Raw genomic sequence first — 19,215 nt, 5'->3', positions numbered from 1 at the left:
GTAAAACACTTTCTTTTATCCCCTTTCCAATTCTTTTCTCATTCTGGGGGAAATTGGAGACTTGCAGCAACTGACGGGAAAGGAAGTGAATCCAGGGAGGTTGCAGACTCTGGAAAGGGTGGCCCAAGTCTCTTTCTCTCTCTCTCTTAAATACATTGACATCCTTTGCTCCCTCAGCTTGACACATTGATCTGTCTGGCTAAAAGGATGGTCCCTTTCCGAATGTTCACAATTAAAGGGCTGGTTTCCCCAGGAGATGGCTGACATTTAAGAGAACAATAAATTAATATAGGACAGAGATATGCCTAGTGTTGTTATATTGTAGATTTGATATATTATTTATGGTTCTGTAACAAAGTACATTTATTATTATTTCTCATCTTGTAATGTAACACTGAAGCAATGTTATATATTTTCACTCATTGAGTCATTACAGCGCAGAAGGAGTCCATTCAGTAACTCGAATCCATGCCGACTCTCTGTAGAACAATCCAGTCAGTCCCATTCCCTTTCTATATTCCCTTTCCCCTGCAAGTTTATTTCCTTCATGTGCCCATCTAATTTCTGAAATATATTAAAGGGGACAGTAAACTAATATCGGACAGAGACGTGTCTGATGTTTTTTTATTCATCCTTGGGACACGGGCATTGCCGGCTGGGCCAACATTTATTGCCCATCCCTAATTGCCCTTGAACTGAATGGCTCGCTGGGCCATTTCAGAAGCTGGGTGAGAGTCAACCACATTGCTGTGTCTCTGGAGTCACATGTAGGCCAGACTGGGTAAGGACGGCAGATTTCCTTCCCTGAAGCACATTAATGAACCAGATGGGTTTTTTGGTCAATCGACAATTGTTTCATGGTCATCAGTAGATTCTTAATTCCAGATTTTGTTTTTAAATTCAAATTCCACCATCTGCCGTGGCAGGATTCGAACCCGGGTCCCCAGAACATCAGCTAAGTTTCTGGATTAATAGTCTAGCGATAATACCACGAGGCTTTCAGCTCCCCTGTTGTTATATGGTACAGATTAGATATATTATTTATAGCCCTGTAATGAAATACACTTGTTATATCTGGCTGTGTAATTTTGGACTGCAGCTATATTATATATTTCCAACAATCTCTTCCCTCAGAGAATTGTTAGTATCTAGATTTCTCTTCCATAGGGACCAGTGGAGGGATTGAATATATTCAAGGATGAGTTAGACAGTTTTTGAATGACAAGGGAGTCAATAATTATTGGGAACAGGCTGGAAAATGGAGAGAAAGCTCAGATGAGGATTTCTTCACTCAAGGATGTGGTGATGTTTTGGATTCTCTACCCCAGAGGACTATAGAGCCTCAGTCATCAAAAATTTTCAAGAGAGGGATTGATAGGTTTCTAGATATTGAAGATATCGATGGATATGGGGGCAGTGTGGGGAAAATAATGCAGAGGTAGATCAGCCAATAATCTCAATGAATGGTTGAGCAGACTCGATGGGCCGAATGCTGACTGCAGCTCCTATTTGTTCTGATTTCTGTGCTGGACAGGAAGCAGTGAGCATGGATCTGTCAATCAGCCTCAATCAGCACCTTCAGGAGAATTGGGAGGGTGAATATTAGATACAGCAGAGTGAGAATGGAGGGAGAGTGTGCGGGATGGAGGCTCACGTCTTTTGGGGAATGAGAGAGGAAAGAATGTTCATTAGAATCATAGAATTGCTCCATCTTATCAACCGTCCCTGAGCTTTCACAATGAATCCCACTTCTGAGGACACCCTTATCTCTGACTTGTCTGTACTGCTGGCAGTCTCACAAAGCAGCTGCCTGTGTGCTGATACGGGAGGCCCTGCTGGGCAAGTTTAATGCTCCATGACTGTGTCTTTAATGAATGTTCCATGAACTAGAAATGTAGATTTGAATTTTGATCGTATTCTGAATTGCGATGTTTTTTCTAAATTGACTTACAGGATATTAGACAAGGAGAAATCAGACAGAAATCTCCAACATCACATCGAGATCTGACAGAGTGACTCGATTTCTTGGGACCTGAAATCATCGGCCTTTGAATCGAGCAGGAGAAATGTTTGTTTGGCCTCTTGGCTTCAAAAGATTGTAAACATTGCTGTGACGAGAAATGCACTGAGATACACACACCCGAGTGAGAGTGTTCCAGTGCACTGAGTGTGGAAAGAGCTTTAACCAGTTACACAGCCTGAAAATACATCGCAGCATTCACAGTGGGGAGAGACTGTACCCGTGTTCTGTGTGAGATTTAACTGATTGTTTAACCTGGAGAGTCACAAGGACACCCGCACCATGGAGAAACCGTGGAAATGTGGGAAGGGATTCAGGTTCCCATCTGAGCTGGAAATTCATCAACACAGTCACACTGGGGAGAGACCATTCACCTGCTCTGTGTGTGGGAAGGGATTCACTGACTTACCTAATCTGCAGAGACACCAACGAGTTCACACTGGGGAGAGGCCATTCACCTGCTCTATGTGTGGGAAGGGATTCACTCAGTTATCCAGCCTGCAGAAACACAATCTCTCTCACACCAATGAGAGACCCTTTAAATGCTCTGACTGTGGGAGTGGTTTCAAAAGCTCTCGGGAACTGATGATCCACCAGCGCATTCACACCGAGGAGAGACCGTTCAGCTGCTCTCACTGCACAAAGACATTTAGAACATCATCCCACCTGCGGGAGCACCAACGAGTTCACACCGGTGAGAGACTGTTCACCTGCTCGGTGTGTGGGAAGGGATTCACTCATTCATCAAACCTGTGCAGACACAATCTCACTCACAGCAATGAGAGACCCTTTAAATGCTCTGACTGTGGGAGCGGATTCAAAAGCTCTCATGGACTGATGTCCCACCAGCGCACTCACACTGAGGACAGACCGTTCAGCTGCTCTCACTGCACAAAGAGATTTAGAACTTCATCCGAACTGCGGAGACACCAGCGAGTTCACACCGCGGAGAGGCCGTTCCCCTGCTCTGTGTGTGGGAAGGGATTCAGTCAGTCATCCAGCCTGCAGAAACACACAGCCACTCACTCCAATGAGAGACCATTTAAATGCTCTGACTGTGGGAATGGATTCAAAAGCTCTCAGGATCTGATGTCCCACCAGCGCATTCACACTGAGGAGAGACCGTTCAGCTGCTCTCACTGCACAAAGAGGTTTAGAACATCATACAGCCTGCTGAAACACCATCGAGTTCACACCGGGGAGAGACCATTCACCTGCTCGGTGTGTGGGAAGGGATTCACTACTTCATCCCACCTGCGCAGACACAAAGTCACTCACACTAATGAGAGACCGTTTAAATGCTCTGACTGTGGGAGCGGATTCAAAAGCTCTCAGGATCTGGTGTCCCACCAGCGCATTCACACTGAGGAGAGACCGTTCAGCTGCTCTCACTGCTCAAAGAGGTTTAAAAGGTCATCCAGCCTGAGGGAACATCAGCGAGTTCACACTGGGGAGAGACCATTCACCTGCTCTGTGTGTGGGAAGGGATTCACTGCTTCATCCAGCCTGCTGAGACACAAAGCCACTCACTCCAAGGAGAGACCCTTTAAATGCTGTGCCTGAGAGGCCGGCTTCAGAAGCTCTCAGGAACTGATGATCCCCGAGCACATTCACACCGGGGAGAGGCCGTTCAGCTGCTCTCACTGTTCAAGGAGGTTTAGAATATCATCAACACTGCTGAAACACCAGTGAGTTCACACCGGGGAGAAACCATTCACCTGCTCGGTGTGTGCGAAAGGATTTACTCGGTTATCCAGCCTGCCCAGACACAACATCATCACACCCAGGAGAGACCCTTTAAATGCTCTGACTGTGGGAGCGGATTCAAAAGCTCTCATGGACTGATGTCCCACCAGCGCACTCACACTGAGGACAGACCGTTCAGCTGCTCTCACTGCACAAAGAGATTTAGAACTTCATCCGAACTGCGGAGACACCAGCGAGTTCACACCGCGGAGAGGCCGTTCCCCTGCTCTGTGTGTGGGAAGGGATTCAGTCAGTCATCCAGCCTGCAGAAACACACAGCCACTCACTCCAATGAGAGACCATTTAAATGCTCTGACTGTGGGAATGGATTCAAAAGCTCTCAGGATCTGATGTCCCACCAGCGCATTCACACTGAGGAGAGACCGTTCAGCTGCTCTCACTGCACAAAGAGGTTTAGAACATCATACAGCCTGCTGAAACACCATCGAGTTCACACCGGGGAGAGACCATTCACCTGCTCGGTGTGTGGGAAGGGATTCACTACTTCATCCCACCTGCGCAGACACAAAGTCACTCACACTAATGAGAGACCGTTTAAATGCTCTGACTGTGGGAGCGGATTCAAAAGCTCTCAGGATCTGGTGTCCCACCAGCGCATTCACACTGAGGAGAGACCGTTCAGCTGCTCTCACTGCTCAAAGAGGTTTAAAAGGTCATCCAGCCTGAGGGAACATCAGCGAGTTCACACTGGGGAGAGACCATTCACCTGCTCTGTGTGTGGGAAGGGATTCACTGCTTCATCCAGCCTGCTGAGACACAAAGCCACTCACTCCAAGGAGAGACCCTTTAAATGCTGTGCCTGAGAGGCCGGCTTCAGAAGCTCTCAGGAACTGATGATCCCCGAGCACATTCACACCGGGGAGAGGCCGTTCAGCTGCTCTCACTGTTCAAGGAGGTTTAGAATATCATCAACACTGCTGAAACACCAGTGAGTTCACACCGGGGAGAAACCATTCACCTGCTCGGTGTGTGCGAAAGGATTTACTCAGTTATCCAGCCTGCCCAGACACAACATCATCACACCCAGGAGAGACCCTTTAAATGTGGGCGTGGCTTCAAAAGCTCTCGGGAACTAATGTCCCACCAGTGAGTTCACACCAGGCAGAGGCTGGTCACCTGCTCTGACTGGGAAGGGATTCACTCAGTCAGCAAACTTGGTGAAACACCAGTGAGTTCACAAGTGATGACAGTTCTGGGATTATTCTTGTGAATCTTTCTTGCCCCTTCTCCAGTGCCTCTGTTTCCTTTTTCTAAATGGAGATCACAAATAGAACGTAGAACAGTACAGCACAGGAACAGACCCTTCAGCCCACCATGTTGTGTCGAACATGATGTCAAATTAAACTATTCCTTTCTGCCTGCCCTTGGTCCATATTCCTCTATTCCTTGCATATTCATGTGCTTATTTAAAACCCCCTTAAATGCCCCTATTGTATCTGCCTCCACCACCATCCCTGGCAGCGTGTTCCAGACACCTACCACTCTCTGTGTAAAAAACCTTACCCCTCACATCTCCTTTGAACTTTCCCTGTCTCACCTTAAGTGCATGCTCCCTGGTATAGACATATCAACTCTGAGGAAAAGATTCTATGTCTCTCATTTTATAGACTGCTATCAGGTCTCCCCTCACCCTCACCGCTATCGAGAAAACAACCCTCGTTTGTCAGTCGCTCACACCCTCCAATCCAGGCAGCATCCTGGGAAACCTCTTCTGCACCCTCATCAAAGCCTCTGCATCCTTTCTGTAATGTGGCAACCAGAACTGAACGCAACATTCTCAGTGCGGCCCAAACAACTTTTATAAAGCTGCAACATGGCATGCTGTCTCTTGTACTCAATAAAGGCAAGCATGCCATATGCCTTCTTTACCAACTAAATATTTGTGTGGCCAATTTCAGGAAGCTATGGACTTGAACCCCAAGATTCCTCTGTACATTAACTGTATACTTATCCTTAATATTTGATCTCCCAAAGTGCAGCACCTCACACTTGCCCGGATTAAAATCCATCTGCCATTTCTTCGCTCATATCTGCAACTGATCTACATCCCACTGTATCCTTTGACAACCTTCTACACTATCTACAACTCCATCTAGCTTTGTGTCGGCTGCAAGCTTACTAACCCACCCATCCACGTTTTCATCCAAGTCATTTATATATATCACAAAGAGCGCAGCTCCCAGTACGGATCCCTGCAGAACACCACTACTCCCTGACTTCGATGGGCAAGTCCAATCAGAAAAACACCCTCCACCACTACTCCCTGACTTCGATGGGCAAGTCAATTCTGAATCCAAGTGGCCAAGTCACCATGAATCCCATGCATCTTAATCTTCTGGATGAGCCGACCATGAGGGACCTTGTCGAAAGCCTTACTAAAATCCATGTACACAACATCCACTGCTCTACCCTCATCGATCACCTTCATCATCACCTCGATAAAATCGATCAAGTTAGTAAGATGTTGACGGTGCTCCCACTGCAGTCCTGTGATGAAAATATAGACTGGTTGGTGAAATGTAGATAACAGGTAGAATTGATATCTGATGAGGACTTTATACTTTAGAATTGAATACAGGGCTCATTGTTACTAACGGGGAAAGAAGGGTTAAAACCCTTACCCAGAACCCTTTTCACACACACGTGGACATCTCTGAATCTGACGCACACCAAATGGAACGTGACACAAGGGACTGGAATTCACTGGAATTTCTTAACAACCTTTCAATAGAAATGTCCTGGTACAGACTGTGACAAAGGACACAACAGACAGCAAGAACCGGGAGGAACCTTTAACCCAGAGAATGTTAATAACCTTGTTCAGGACACCGGTGCCAGGCACAGGAGGATCCCAGGAAAAACGGAACATTTAATTTCTGTCTGTTTCACAATTCTAAATGTCTGATTTTTTAACAAAGGAATGTTTAAAAACAGCATTGTGATATTCCAAGGTCAGCTCTGTCTGGGAAAGGCGCACACTGATGTGTTTTTATTTTAAACAGGAGGATCCATTGAAAAGCAGCTCTGGACGATATGAGCACCTCCTGACCTACTTTCAATTCATTTCAAATCACCCATCGCTTTCCGTGGAATATTCTTTATTCTTTCCTGGGATGTGGACACTGCTGGCAAAGCCCCAGCACACGTTGCTCAGCTCCTAATTTCCCCTGAACGGAGTGACTTGCTCAGCCACTTCAGAGGGACAGTTAAGAGTCACCCACATCGCTGTGTGGGTCTGGATTCACATGTAGGCCAGACCGGGTAAGGATGGCAGATTTCCTTCCCTAATAGGGTGCATTAATAGGGTGAACCGGATGGGTTTTTACAACAATCGATGATAGTTTCATGGTCACCATTTCTGAGACTATATAATTCCAGATTGATTCACTGAATTCAAATCCCACCAGCTGCCTGTCCCCAGATCCTTTGCTGCGTCTCTGCATTACTCGGCCAGAGACATTCCCACTATCCCACCACCTCCCCCTGAATGGAATATTCCACACAACCCCTTAGTTAAACAGGAAGGAGAAAAGAGAAAGGCTTTGACCTTTGGATGACCTCATCACGAACTACAGAAACCTTAAAGCTGACCATTCTGTAAAAAATTTAAAACTTAATTTTTATAAAACACAGAGTAAGAAACAGGTGAAAAGTAACGATGGACGTTGTGACTGACATCAGAAACATTGATTGACCGGATAAACACTCACTACATCACAGAGCGATCCTCAACCATTAAAGAATTGACCCACAATAAGGAATGAGAGAGCCTTATAAAAAGGGGCAGGAGTTTACACAGAGAGGTGACACCCACAGCTGCTCAGGATGATGGAATTCAGTTCAGGAAGGGGATAAAGTGAGAAGCTTTTGTGATTCAAGGCAGAAGTATTGAACAATCTGGAATCAGTGCTTCTCGAGTTTGCTGACGAGCCGAACACTTCAATTAATCTCATCATAAAAACCCCCAGTGTAAATAACATGGATTTGACTGACAAATGTTGAAGTGTTGGTTTAGAGCCACAAGTTTCAACTTCCCATTTGAGCCTGGGGTACCTTTCTGTCTCTCTATTGCTCGTGTCAATGACAGCCAGGCGACGGAGCTGAGGGCTGAATTTAGCTGAGAATAATGGGGCCTGAGCCCCAGTTGGGAAACTGCCCTGGGTGTCGCACTAATACAGAGACAGGAAGGTACTGGAGAACTGACTGGGAAATGGGCCTCCAACCAATCAGGGCACCGGAGGAGGTGACCACGGCTGATGGTGATGTGACCCCCGGGTTCAGTGTCCCTGTGTCCAAAGCGGGGAGTCACAGGAACAGGGGACAGAGGAGCTGAAGAGAATCCAGTTGTGTCCAGAACATTGTGAACATCCTTTTACTCTGATTGTCTTTGATCCTCAAGTCATTTTCTGTTTGTTTTAACCATGTTCTGTTTCATTAATATACTTTTATCAGTAAAAATATTTGATTGTTCTGGACTTTTCCTGATGAGATTGATGCACTTTAGGGAAAGTGGGTGAGAGGGGTTGGCAGGCTCTTTAACAGAAAGTGAGTCAGAGGGGGAGATGGGATTTTATTTTTGACTCAGCGATGTTAGAAAATGGGGTTCAGGGAGTCAATTAACCCTTTCTCCCCTTTTCCCAAACTCTGAAATGATTGCCAGTGATAACCCTTATTGGTGACAGTGGTTAGATTTTATTCAGTATCAATAAGAGCTGACACAGGCTAATGTCTGAGCAGTCGTATCAAAGTGCAGCAGCATTACCATTACACTCTGGGTAGAAGCAGCATCTCCACGGAAATGCTCCCTGCTCTGCCCCAGATGCCATGGCACCAGTCAATGCAATATGTAAAACCTCGACTAATCTCTGTGCTCGGGGAATCCCTTCTTATACTTTGTTACATCACAAAGACTATGGAGACTGATTTAACCCAATCATTGCCCGGCTAACATTTAAACGGACCAATTAGAAAACCTGTCATTGAACCATCTGTACTTGCACAAGCCACGTCAAACTCTCAAACAATTGTCTTCCCACGCTCCGTCCCTGGTACAGGGAGTCAGCATTCCCATGCCAAGCAGTGAAAACATGGTGGCCTTGGCACTCCTGTTTTCTCTGTCTTCTAGGAGCTGTTTATCTCCCTGTTCCCACACAGCAAGTCGTCTGTTCTCAGCTCTGCTGGATTTCTGCTGAAGTTTGGCCCCTTTTACACCTTTCGGATCAATAAAACATTTGGTCAATGACCCAAACCACAATTTCCCATCCTGTCACCTGTCAACCATCCTTACCCAGAGCGTAATCACAACAGGAATAAAAACAGGAGAAATGTCACAATCAAATTCAAAATAAATGCACAGCCAGTCATAGAATCTAATATAATATTCACTAATTAGCAAAAAAACCCAAAGTTGGGGGTCCCCCAGGATTCTTACAGTCCACACCTTGAGGGGGGAGAACTCTCTCTCTGACCCCTCACTCAATTTCACTCCGTTATTTTCCAGTTCTGTTCTGGTCCCGCCTGGGGTAACATCTACTCGATCTTTACTTCTCCTGAAGGAGCGCTGTGAGTTCTAGGTTACTAGTACATAAGGACAGATGCTTCAAGCAACAGATCAAGCATGGATGTAAAAGATTCTCCAGCTCTCTTTACCCCTATCCAACTTGTGGACAGTTCTTACTCAGTATTATTTTTCCCAAGCCCTTAATTGTCCCAATCCAATTTTCAATTTCTTTTCATTCATGTGATGTGGGCATCGCTGGCTAAGCTGGGATTTATTGCCTCCCCGATTGTCCTTAAGAAGGTGTTGGTGAGCTGCTGCCTTCAACCGTTGGCAGTCCATGTGGTGCAGGTACAACCACAGTGCTGTCAGTGAGGGAGTTCTGGGTCCCAGTGACAGTGAATGAACAGCGATATATTTCCAAGTCACGCTGCTCTGTGACTCAGAGGGGAAATTCCAGGTGGCAGTGTGCCCATGTTTCTGCTGCCCTTGTCCCTCTAGATGGTACAGGTCACAGGATGGGAAGGTGCTGTCTAAGGAGCCTCACTGAGTTCCTGCACTACATTTTGTGGACGGTACACACTGCTGCCCCTGTGCGTCGGTGGTGGAGGAAGAGAATGTTTGAGAGTGGGGTGTCGATCAAGCGAGCTGCTTTGTCCTGGATGATGGCGAGCTTCTTGAGTGTTGCTGGAGCTGCACTCACTCAGGCAAGTGGAGAGCATTCCATCATATTCCTGACTTGTAAACGGTGGACAGGCTCTTGGGAGTCAAGAGGTGAGTTACTGGCTGCAGGATTCCCAGCCTCCGACATGCCCTTACAACCATTGTATTTATATGGCTGGTTCAGTTCAGTTTCTGGTCAATAGTAATCCCCAGCCTGTTGATAGTTAGGGAATTCAGTAATGGCAGTGTCAGTGAAGGTCAAGGGGCGATGGTTCGATTCTCTCATGATGGAAATGCTCATAGTGTCACACTTGTACAGCACGAATATTACTGGCAGGACTGCAGAGCTCAGATCTGATCAGTGGGATCATTCAGCTCTGTCTATCGCTTGCTGTTTATGATGTTTGGTACCGTAGAAAGTTCAATTTCATTCCTTATAGTCTTTCTCGTGGTTTGATACAACCGAGTGACTTGCTAGGCCATTTCAGAAGGCATTTGAGAGTGAACCACATTGTTGTGGCTCTGGAGTCACATGTAGACCAGACCAGGACAGCAGATTTCTTTACCCAAAGGACATCAGTGAACCAGATGGGTTTTTCCGACAACCGACAATGGTTTCATGGTCACCATTAGAGGTTTAGTTCCAGATTCTTACAGATTGATGTACTGTGGAGGGATTTAACCCGTGACCTCTGTGCATTAACCTGGGTCTCTGGATCACAATTCCAGTGGCAATACCACTCCAGCACTGCATTCCTTAAATACTCGCCCTTAATTGTCGAGATCATATATTTTAATGTAGTGTCCCACTCGATCACAGCTAACGTAGACCTATAGCTTCGCAATTTCCTTCTGTGAGAAACAGCCAGAGAAATTAAGCAGAAGAACATTCAAACCACCACAGCCCATCTCCATGGAAACCTGGCATGATTTCGGGAGTTCCAAACAGTTTTGAACAAATATCTTTGACATTCCAAACACCATTTTATTCAGTGATGCAAATAAAACATGAAAGTAGATACTTGCAACAATTCTCTTTGGGGTGTGGAATGGACTGCCTGCAGTGATAGTGGAGTCAGACACTTTAGGAACATTTAAGCGGTTATTGGATAGGCACATGGAGCACACCAGGATGATAGGGAGTGGGATAGCTTGATCATGATTTCGGGAGTTCCAAACAGTTTTGAACAAATATCTTTTACGTTCCAAACGCCATTTTATTCTGTGATGTAAATAAAAATTGAAAGTATATACTTGCAACAACTCTCAAAAACCGACAGGACGTAAAGTTGTGAGACGGGTCAGTCCAGCAGAAAGAAACCTCCGACCCTCCCAACAATCACAATGAACCTGGTTCAGTCGAGGATGTGATTAACAACAGCAGGAGCAGCAAAATCTCTCATCACTTGTGACCTTTCTGGTGCCTGCGCAGGCTGCATAATTGAGTGTATCCCTTCCCACACACAGAGCAGGTGAATGGCTTCTCCCCTGTGTGAACATGTTGGTGCGTCAGCAGGTTGGATGACTTCGTGAATCCCATCCCACACTCTGAGCAGGTGAATGGCCTCTCATCCTTGTGAACTCGCTGGTGTATTAGCAGGGTGAATGATTCACTGAATCCCTTCCCACACATGCTGCAGACGAACGGCCTCTCCCCGGTGTGAACTCGCTGGTGTGACAGCAGGTGGGATAACTGAGCGAATCCCTTCTCACACTCAGAGCAGGTGAATGGTTTTTGCCCGGTGTGAACTCGCTGGTGTGTCTGCAGGCTGCATAACCGACTGAACCCCTTCCCACATGCACAGCAGGTGAATGGCTTCTCCCCAGTGTGAATTCGCTGGTGTGTCAGCAGGTTCCATGAAGTAGTGAATGTTTTTCCACACTCCGTGCAGGTGAAAGGCCTCTCCTTGGTATGAACTTGCTGGTGCCTCAGAAGGTGGGATAACTGAGAGAATCCCTTCCCGCACTGAGAGCAGGAGAACGGTTTCTCCCCAGTGTGAACTCGCTTGTGTGTGTGGAGGTGGGTTAAATGAGTGAATCCCTTTCCACAGTCAGAACAGGTGAATGGCCTCTCCCCGGTGTGAACTCGCTGATGTGTCAGCAGGTTGCATGAATGAGCAGATCCCTTCCCACAGTCCGAGCAGGTAAACGGCCTCTCTCCAGTGTGAACGCGTCGATGAATTTCCAGCTCAGACGGGAATCGCCATTTCTTCCCACAGTCCTCACATTGCCACGGTTTCTCCATGGTGCTGCTGTCCTTTTGCTTCTCAAAGTTTAACGATTAGTTGAAGACTTGTCCACACACACAACAGGTGCATGGTCTCCCTGATCCAAATTGTGCAAAGTTTTTTCCAGGTTGTGCAACAAGTTAAATCTCTTTCCACAGTCAGTGCACTGGAACACTCTCACTCAGGTGTGTGGGTGTCTCGGTGCTTTTCCAATCACACTGATGTTTCAACCCTTTTGGGACAAACAGAAGAGACGGACATTTCTCCTTCGAGATTCCAAAGCCGATGATAATCAGCTCCTGATGAATTCAGTGACTGTGCCAGAACTTGACGTGACGTTTGGTTTGAGACTTTTGACTGTAGATCCTCACCTTCTAATATCCTGTGAAAGGAGTTGACAAAATCAGTACCAGGGAGAAATTCAGAACAGGCAATTCTCTTTTTTTCATTCTTTTATGGTATGTGGGCATCGCTGGCTGGGCCACTATCTGCTCCCCATTCCTAATTGCCCTTCAAAGGCTGGTGGTGCAATGCCTTTTGAACATCAGGAACGGGAGTAATTCAATCGTAAGAATGGCACAAAGGTCGGCACAGTGGTTAGCACTGCTGCCTCACATCACCAGGGACCCGGATTCAATTCTAGCCTGGGGTCACTGTCTGCATGGAGTCTGCACGTTCTCTGCGTGGGTTTCCTCCGGGTGCTCCGGTTTCCTCCCACAGTCCAAAGTTAGGTCGATTTGCCCTATTAAATTGCCCCTTTGTGTCCCAATAGATTTAGGGATTAGTGGGGTAAAAATGTGTGGTAATGGCGATAGGGCCTGGGAAAGATGCTCTGTTTGAGAGTTGGTGCAGACTAGATGGGCCAAATGGCCTCCTTCTGCACTCCAGGGATTCAACAAGGTGGTTCAGAAGAGGCTGGCGCATAAAGTAAAGGCCCATGGAATTGTGGAAGTGTGTTCACATGGATTGAAAACTGGCCGTCACATAGAAAACAGAAAGTTGGAATAAATGGGTCCTTTTCAGAGAGGAAAGATGTAACTAGTGGAGTACCACAGGGATCAGTTCTTGGCTCGCAATTGTTCATTATTTAATTAATGACCTGGAGGAAGGAACAGAATATAAGGTTTCCAAATGATGCAAAGATAGGTGGAAGGACATGTTGTGATGAGGATATTTTGATTCTGCAATGGGATCTAGATAGATTGGGTGACAAAAACCTGGCAAATGGAGTTGAACTTGGGGAAGTGTGAGATCATAAAGTTAAAGTTTATTTATTCGTCACAAGTAAGACTTACATTAACACTGCAATGAAGTTACTGTGAAATTCCCCTAGTCACCACAGTCTGGCACCTGTTCGGGTCAATTCACCGAACCAGCACGTCTTTCAGAGTGTGGGAGGAAATCAGAGCACCCAGAGGAAACCCATGCAGATATGGGGAGAACGTGCAAACTTCACAGACAGTGACCCAAGCTGGGAATCGAATCCGGATCCCTGTCACTGTGAGGCAACAGTGCTAACCACTGTGCCACCGTGCCACCTATGTATTTCAAAAGGGAGATTATCTAAATGGAGAGGCGCTGCAAGTGATTGAAGTATAGAGGGATCTAGGTGTTCTTGTGCATGAATCACAAAAAGCTAGCAGGCAGGTTCACACAATAGGTAAGATGGAAAATGGAATTTTGACCTTTATGGCAAAGGTGTTAGATTTAAAAGCAGGGAGGTTTTGTGGTAACTGCACAGGGTGTTGGTGAGGCCTCACCTGGAACACTGCGTACAGTTTTGATCCCCTTACTTAAACAAAGATATAGTAACATTGGCAATAGTCCAAAGGAGATTCACCAGGCTAATTCCTGGGATGAGAGGACAGGAGAGAATAAATTGTCTGGATCTGCATTCTTTCAAGTTTAGAAGACAAAGGGGTGAGTTTATTGAAACATATAAGATCAGGCTGACAGGGTAGATGGTGAGATATTTTCACGAGTGGAAGAATCACAAACAAGCTACAAGATAAAGGGTCGGTCATTTAAACCTGAGGTGCGCAGAAATTTATTTTCGCAGAGGATGGTGAATCTCTGGAATTCTCTGTCCCAGAGGGTGGTGGAGGCTGGATGATTAGAAGTATTTAAAGTGAGCTGGATAAATATTTAATAGATCGAGGGATAGAGGGCTATGGGAAGTGGCACTGTGAAGGAGTTGAGGCCGGAATAGATTAGCTGTGATTGCACTGAATGGCGGGACAGGCTTGAAGGGCCTGCTGGCCACTCCTGCTTCTATTTCTCGTGATCACTTGCTGCAAGTCCCCAGTTTCCCCCAGAATGAGAAAAGAAATGGAAAGGGGGAGAAAATAAAGTGTTTTACTCACAGAGGTTGGAGACAGGAGGAGGTTTCAGTCAGTCTGAAGCTCAATCTGCATTGTCACAAAGCCCGCGCTCTGATTGGCTGGAGGACCAGAGTCCTTCCGGTCCTCCAACTCTTCCCATTGGTCAACACCTCAGCTTGAAGGTCAGGGGGTGGGCTCTCTGCCGCGCGGACATGGGAGCCCCGCCCCCACCCATTGTCCCCCTCCCCCAGAACCTCCTCGAGCCAAGGTTTCCAGGCAACCGGCTGGCGGCTCTGGCCAGAGCGAGAAGCCGCTCGGTGATCTCCCCCTCCCCCCCCACCGGCCCGGGTCTGCGCATGTTCAAGGGAGAGGGAAACTGCGCATGTGCGGGGGAACCCATCCCCTGACCGGCATACTGAGGTATTGACCAATAGAAAGAGTTGGAGGACCGGAAGGACTCTGGGTCCTCCAGCCAATCACGGTTCCTCCTTTGTGTGAATGCGGAAGTTGGCCGATGAGCTTCAGACCAAAACCTCCTTCTCCGTCCAACATCTGGGAGGAAATCCAAAGGTGTTCTTTCATCATGTGAAGGGCAGGAGGTGACCAGGGAAAGAATAGGGTCCATTAGGGAGCAATGTGGTAATTTGTACGTGGAACTGGGAGATATTGGTGGGGTTTTAAATTAATACTTTGCATCTGTATTCACTGTGGGGGAGGGTGATGTAGGTATAGAAAGCACAGTAAGAAGTCTCACAACACCAGGGTAAAGTCCAATAGGTTTATTTGGAATCACGAGCTTTTGGCTGTTTGTTTGAGACTGCACCTTCATCAGGTGAGTCGTATAGATACCAGGGAGCAGCTTTGTGATTCACTTCAACAACTTCACATCGAGAGGGAGGAGGTATTAATGGTTTTAACTGGGCCTAAAATTGTATAAATCCCCAGCTCCAGATGAGGTGTATCCCAGACTGCTGTGGGAGGCAAGAGAGGAGATTGCAGCGACTCTGACAATAACTTTCAAATCTTCTTTGGCCACAGGAAAGGTCATACAACACCAGGTGAAAGTCCAACAGGTTTATTTGGGAACACAAGCCATTCGCTTTCAGAGCACTGCTCCTTCATCAGATGAGTGGGAGTTCATCAAGGTGAGTTGTGAGACTTCTTACTATGTTTACCCCAGTCCAATGCCGGCATCTCCACATCACAGGAGAGGTGCCAGAGGAGTGGAGGACAGCTGATGTGGTACCATTAGTCAAGAAGGGACATAGGGAAAAAACCAGCAAATTACAGGCCAGTGAGTCCAACTTCAGCAGTAGGGAAACTATTGGAAAAACTTCTGAGGGACAGATTACTTTCCACTTGGGGAGGTAAGGATTAATCAAGGATAGTCAACATGATTTTGGCAAAGGGAGATCAAGTATTACAAATTTGGTTGAACTTTCGAGGAGGTGAGGAGGTGTGTAGATGAGGGGAGTGCAGTTGATGTAGTGTACATGAACTTCAGTAAGGCTTTTGACAAGGTTCCGCATGGGAGGCTGATGAAGAAGATAAGAGCGCACGGGATCCAGTGTAATTTGCCAAACTGGATCCAAAAGTGGCACGACTCAGAGGGGGATGGTCGAATGCTGTTTTTCTGATGAGCTGTCTGTGTCCAGTGGTGTTCTGCAGGGATTAGTGCTGGGTCCCTTGTTTTTAGTGTAAGTTAATGATCTGGATGAGAATGTAGGAGGTATGATCAGTAGGTTTGCAGATGGCACAAAATTGGTGATGTGGTAAATATCAAAGGGCAAAGCCTTAGATTAGAGGATGATATCGACGGGGTGGCACTGCTGCATCACACAACCAGAGACCTGGGTTTGATTCCCGGTTTGGGTCACTCGCTCTCTCTTTCTTCCCATGTCTGCTTGGTTTCCTCTGGATTCTCCGGTTTCCTCCCACAATCCGAAAGACGTGCTTTAGGTTTGGTGCATTGGCTATGCTAAATTCTCCCTCAGTGTTCCCGAACAGGTGCAATTAGGGGAATTTTCACAGTGACTTCATTGCAGTGTTAATGTTAGCCTACTTGTGACACTAATAAATAAACTTTAAAACTTTAGTGAGAAGGGCACAACAGTGGCAAAAGGAATCTCTTCCCCCGCCTCCCACAGTAACCTGGGGTACATCCCATCCGGACCCGGCGACTTATCTATCTTGATGCTATTCAAAATTTCCAACACATCCTCTTTCTTAATGTCCACACACTCAATCTTTTCAGTCCACCTCAATCCTGTAGTACAACCACCCAGTTCTTTTTCCACCGTGAATACCGAGGTAAAATATTCATTCAGCACCTCCTATTTCTTCCGGTTCTGTACAGACTTTCTCACCTTCACATTTTATAGGTCCTATTCCTTCACATCTCATCCTTTTACTCTTCACATATTTATAGAACGCCTTAGGGTTCTCCTTAATCTTACCTGCCAAAGCCTTCTCGTGACCCCTTCTGGCTCTCCTAATTTCTTTCTTAAGTCCCTTCCTACAAGCCGTATACTCATCTAGATCGCTATCATCGCCTAGCTCTCTGAACCTTTTGTACGCTTTCCTTTTCTTTTTGACTAGATTCAGCGCAGTTTTCATGCACCACGGTTCCCGTAACCTACCAACACCTCCCTGTCTCATCGGAACGTTGTCATGCAGAACTCCAGACAAACATTCCCTGAAAATCAGCCACCTTACTTCGGTACTTTTCCTCGAGAATACCTCCTTCCAATTTACGCCTCTAATTTCCTGCCTGATGGCTTCATATTTCCCCTTACTCCAGATAAACACTTTCCTAGCTTGCCTGATCCTATCTCTTTCCAATGCTAGCGTAAAGGAGATAGAGTTATGATCACTATCCCCAAGATGCTTCCCCACTGAGAGATCCGACACCTGTCCAGGCTCATTAGCCAGTACCAGATCGAGTACAGCCTCTCCTCTTGTAGGCTTATCCACATGCTGTGTCAGGAAACCCTCCTGAACACACCTTACAAACTCCTCCCCATCCAAACCCCTTACCCGAGGGATATTCCAATCGATCCTCCCCATCCAAACCCCTTACCCGAGGGATATTCCAATCGAACCATAGCTTCTTATTCGGATCGTGAATCCTCCAGAAGGTGTTAATGGAACCTCCCAGTCCACTCACCGGCTCTGTTCCTCTCCTGTCCGGGCCTCATGTCTCCCTGCGGATTCCACACCACTGTCTGCATCCGCACTGCGCATGCTCCAGTCACAGCCCCGCACTGAGCTTGCGCAGCGGGCTCCAGCAGCGGTTTGGGTCACCGCCCCTCGTTCACTCCTATTGGTTGGAGGACCAGCCGCTCCCGCTCGGTCCTCCAGCCCCGCCCCCTCACATTGTTCCGGAATCTCACTCTGCCGCTTCCGCCTTCACCCCAGCAGCAACTTCAACCAAAGACCCAACTGGGAAAAGGTGAATATTTCCGCATGTTTAAAATCAGTCATAAAATCATTAAATATGATTTGTTGTTGTGAGCTGCATTATTTGTGAGAATGAGAGTGACGGAGTGCCATTGATCCACAGCCTGAGTCACCAGTTTAAGGACAGGAGGAGAGAGAGTCTGGAGAGGAGAAAAGAATCAGGAGACTGCAGTGAGCATGGATCTGTCAATCAGCCTCAATCAGCACCTTCAGGAGAATTGGGAGGGTGAATATTAGATACAGCAGAGTGAGAATGGAGGGAGAGTGTGTGGGATGGAGATTCACAGCTTTTGGGGAATGAGAGAGAAAGAATGTTCCATAGAAACTGGAATTCTCTGTTCTGAATTTCTATCCTGTACTGACACTGATGACTTTTGTAAACTCATTTTACAGGATATTAAAAGAGGAATCACTGACCGAAATCTCAAATGTCATGTCAGATCTGACAGAGTCATAATCCTTGAGAGCTGAATATCATCGGCCTTTGAATCCAGAAGGACAAATGATTGTCCGGTCTGTCGATTTGAAAGGATTTCAAATGTCAGTGTGACTGGAAAAGGACCAACACGCTGCCACGCTCGAGTGAGGGTGTTCCAGTGCACTGACTAAAGAGCTTTAACCAGTTACACAGCCTGAATAAATATCACACCATTCACAGCGGGGAGAGACTGCACTCGTGTTGTGTGTTTGTTAACGAGGCTTCAACTGATTGTCCACCAAAGAGAGAGGCAAGAACACATGCACCATGGAGAAACCATGGAAATGCGGGGACTGTGGGAAGAGATACAGATCCCCATCAGAGCTGGAAGTTCATCGGCACAGTCACACTGGAGCGAGGCCATTCACCTGTTCTCAGTGTGGGAAGGGATTCAGTGAAATATCCCACCTGCGGACACACCAGCGAGTTCACACTGGGGAGAGGCCGTTCACCTGCTCTCAGTGTGGGAAGGGATTCAGTCAGTTATCCAGCCTGCAGACACACCAGCGAGTTCATACTGGGGAGAGGCCGTTCACTTGCTCTCAGTGTGGGAAAGAATTCAGTCAATTATCCAACTTGCAGACACACCAACGAGTTCACACTGGGGAGAGACCGTTCACTTGCTCTCAGTGTGGGAAGGGATTCAGTCAGTTATCCAACCTGCGCAAACACCAGCGAGTTTGCACTGGGGAAAGGCCATTCACCTGCTCTCAGTGTGAGAAGGAATTCACTCATTTATCCAGCCTGCAGACACACCAGCGAGTTCACACTGGGGAGAGGCC

At 46.9% G+C, this 19,215-nt stretch overlaps 1 protein-coding gene across 1 annotated transcript in view; it reads right to left on the bottom strand.

The window, feature by feature from the left end:
* The window catches only part of LOC144484666 (uncharacterized), an 81,394-nt gene that overhangs the window by 42,931 nt on the left and 19,248 nt on the right, over positions 1-19,215 (bottom strand). Inside the window, exon 2 of the mRNA XM_078203130.1 lies at positions 11,614-12,219. Within this exon, the coding sequence (XP_078059256.1) occupies positions 11,614-12,219 (606 nt within the window). The remainder of the gene's footprint in view (positions 1-11,613; positions 12,220-19,215) is intronic.

Source organism: Mustelus asterias, unplaced genomic scaffold, assembly GCF_964213995.1.
Source record: "Mustelus asterias unplaced genomic scaffold, sMusAst1.hap1.1 HAP1_SCAFFOLD_122, whole genome shotgun sequence".
NCBI classification, from domain to species: Eukaryota; Metazoa; Chordata; class Chondrichthyes; order Carcharhiniformes; family Triakidae; genus Mustelus; species Mustelus asterias.
The sequence above is the reverse complement of the archived record's forward strand: the minus strand, read 5'-3'. Positions and strand labels throughout refer to the sequence as shown.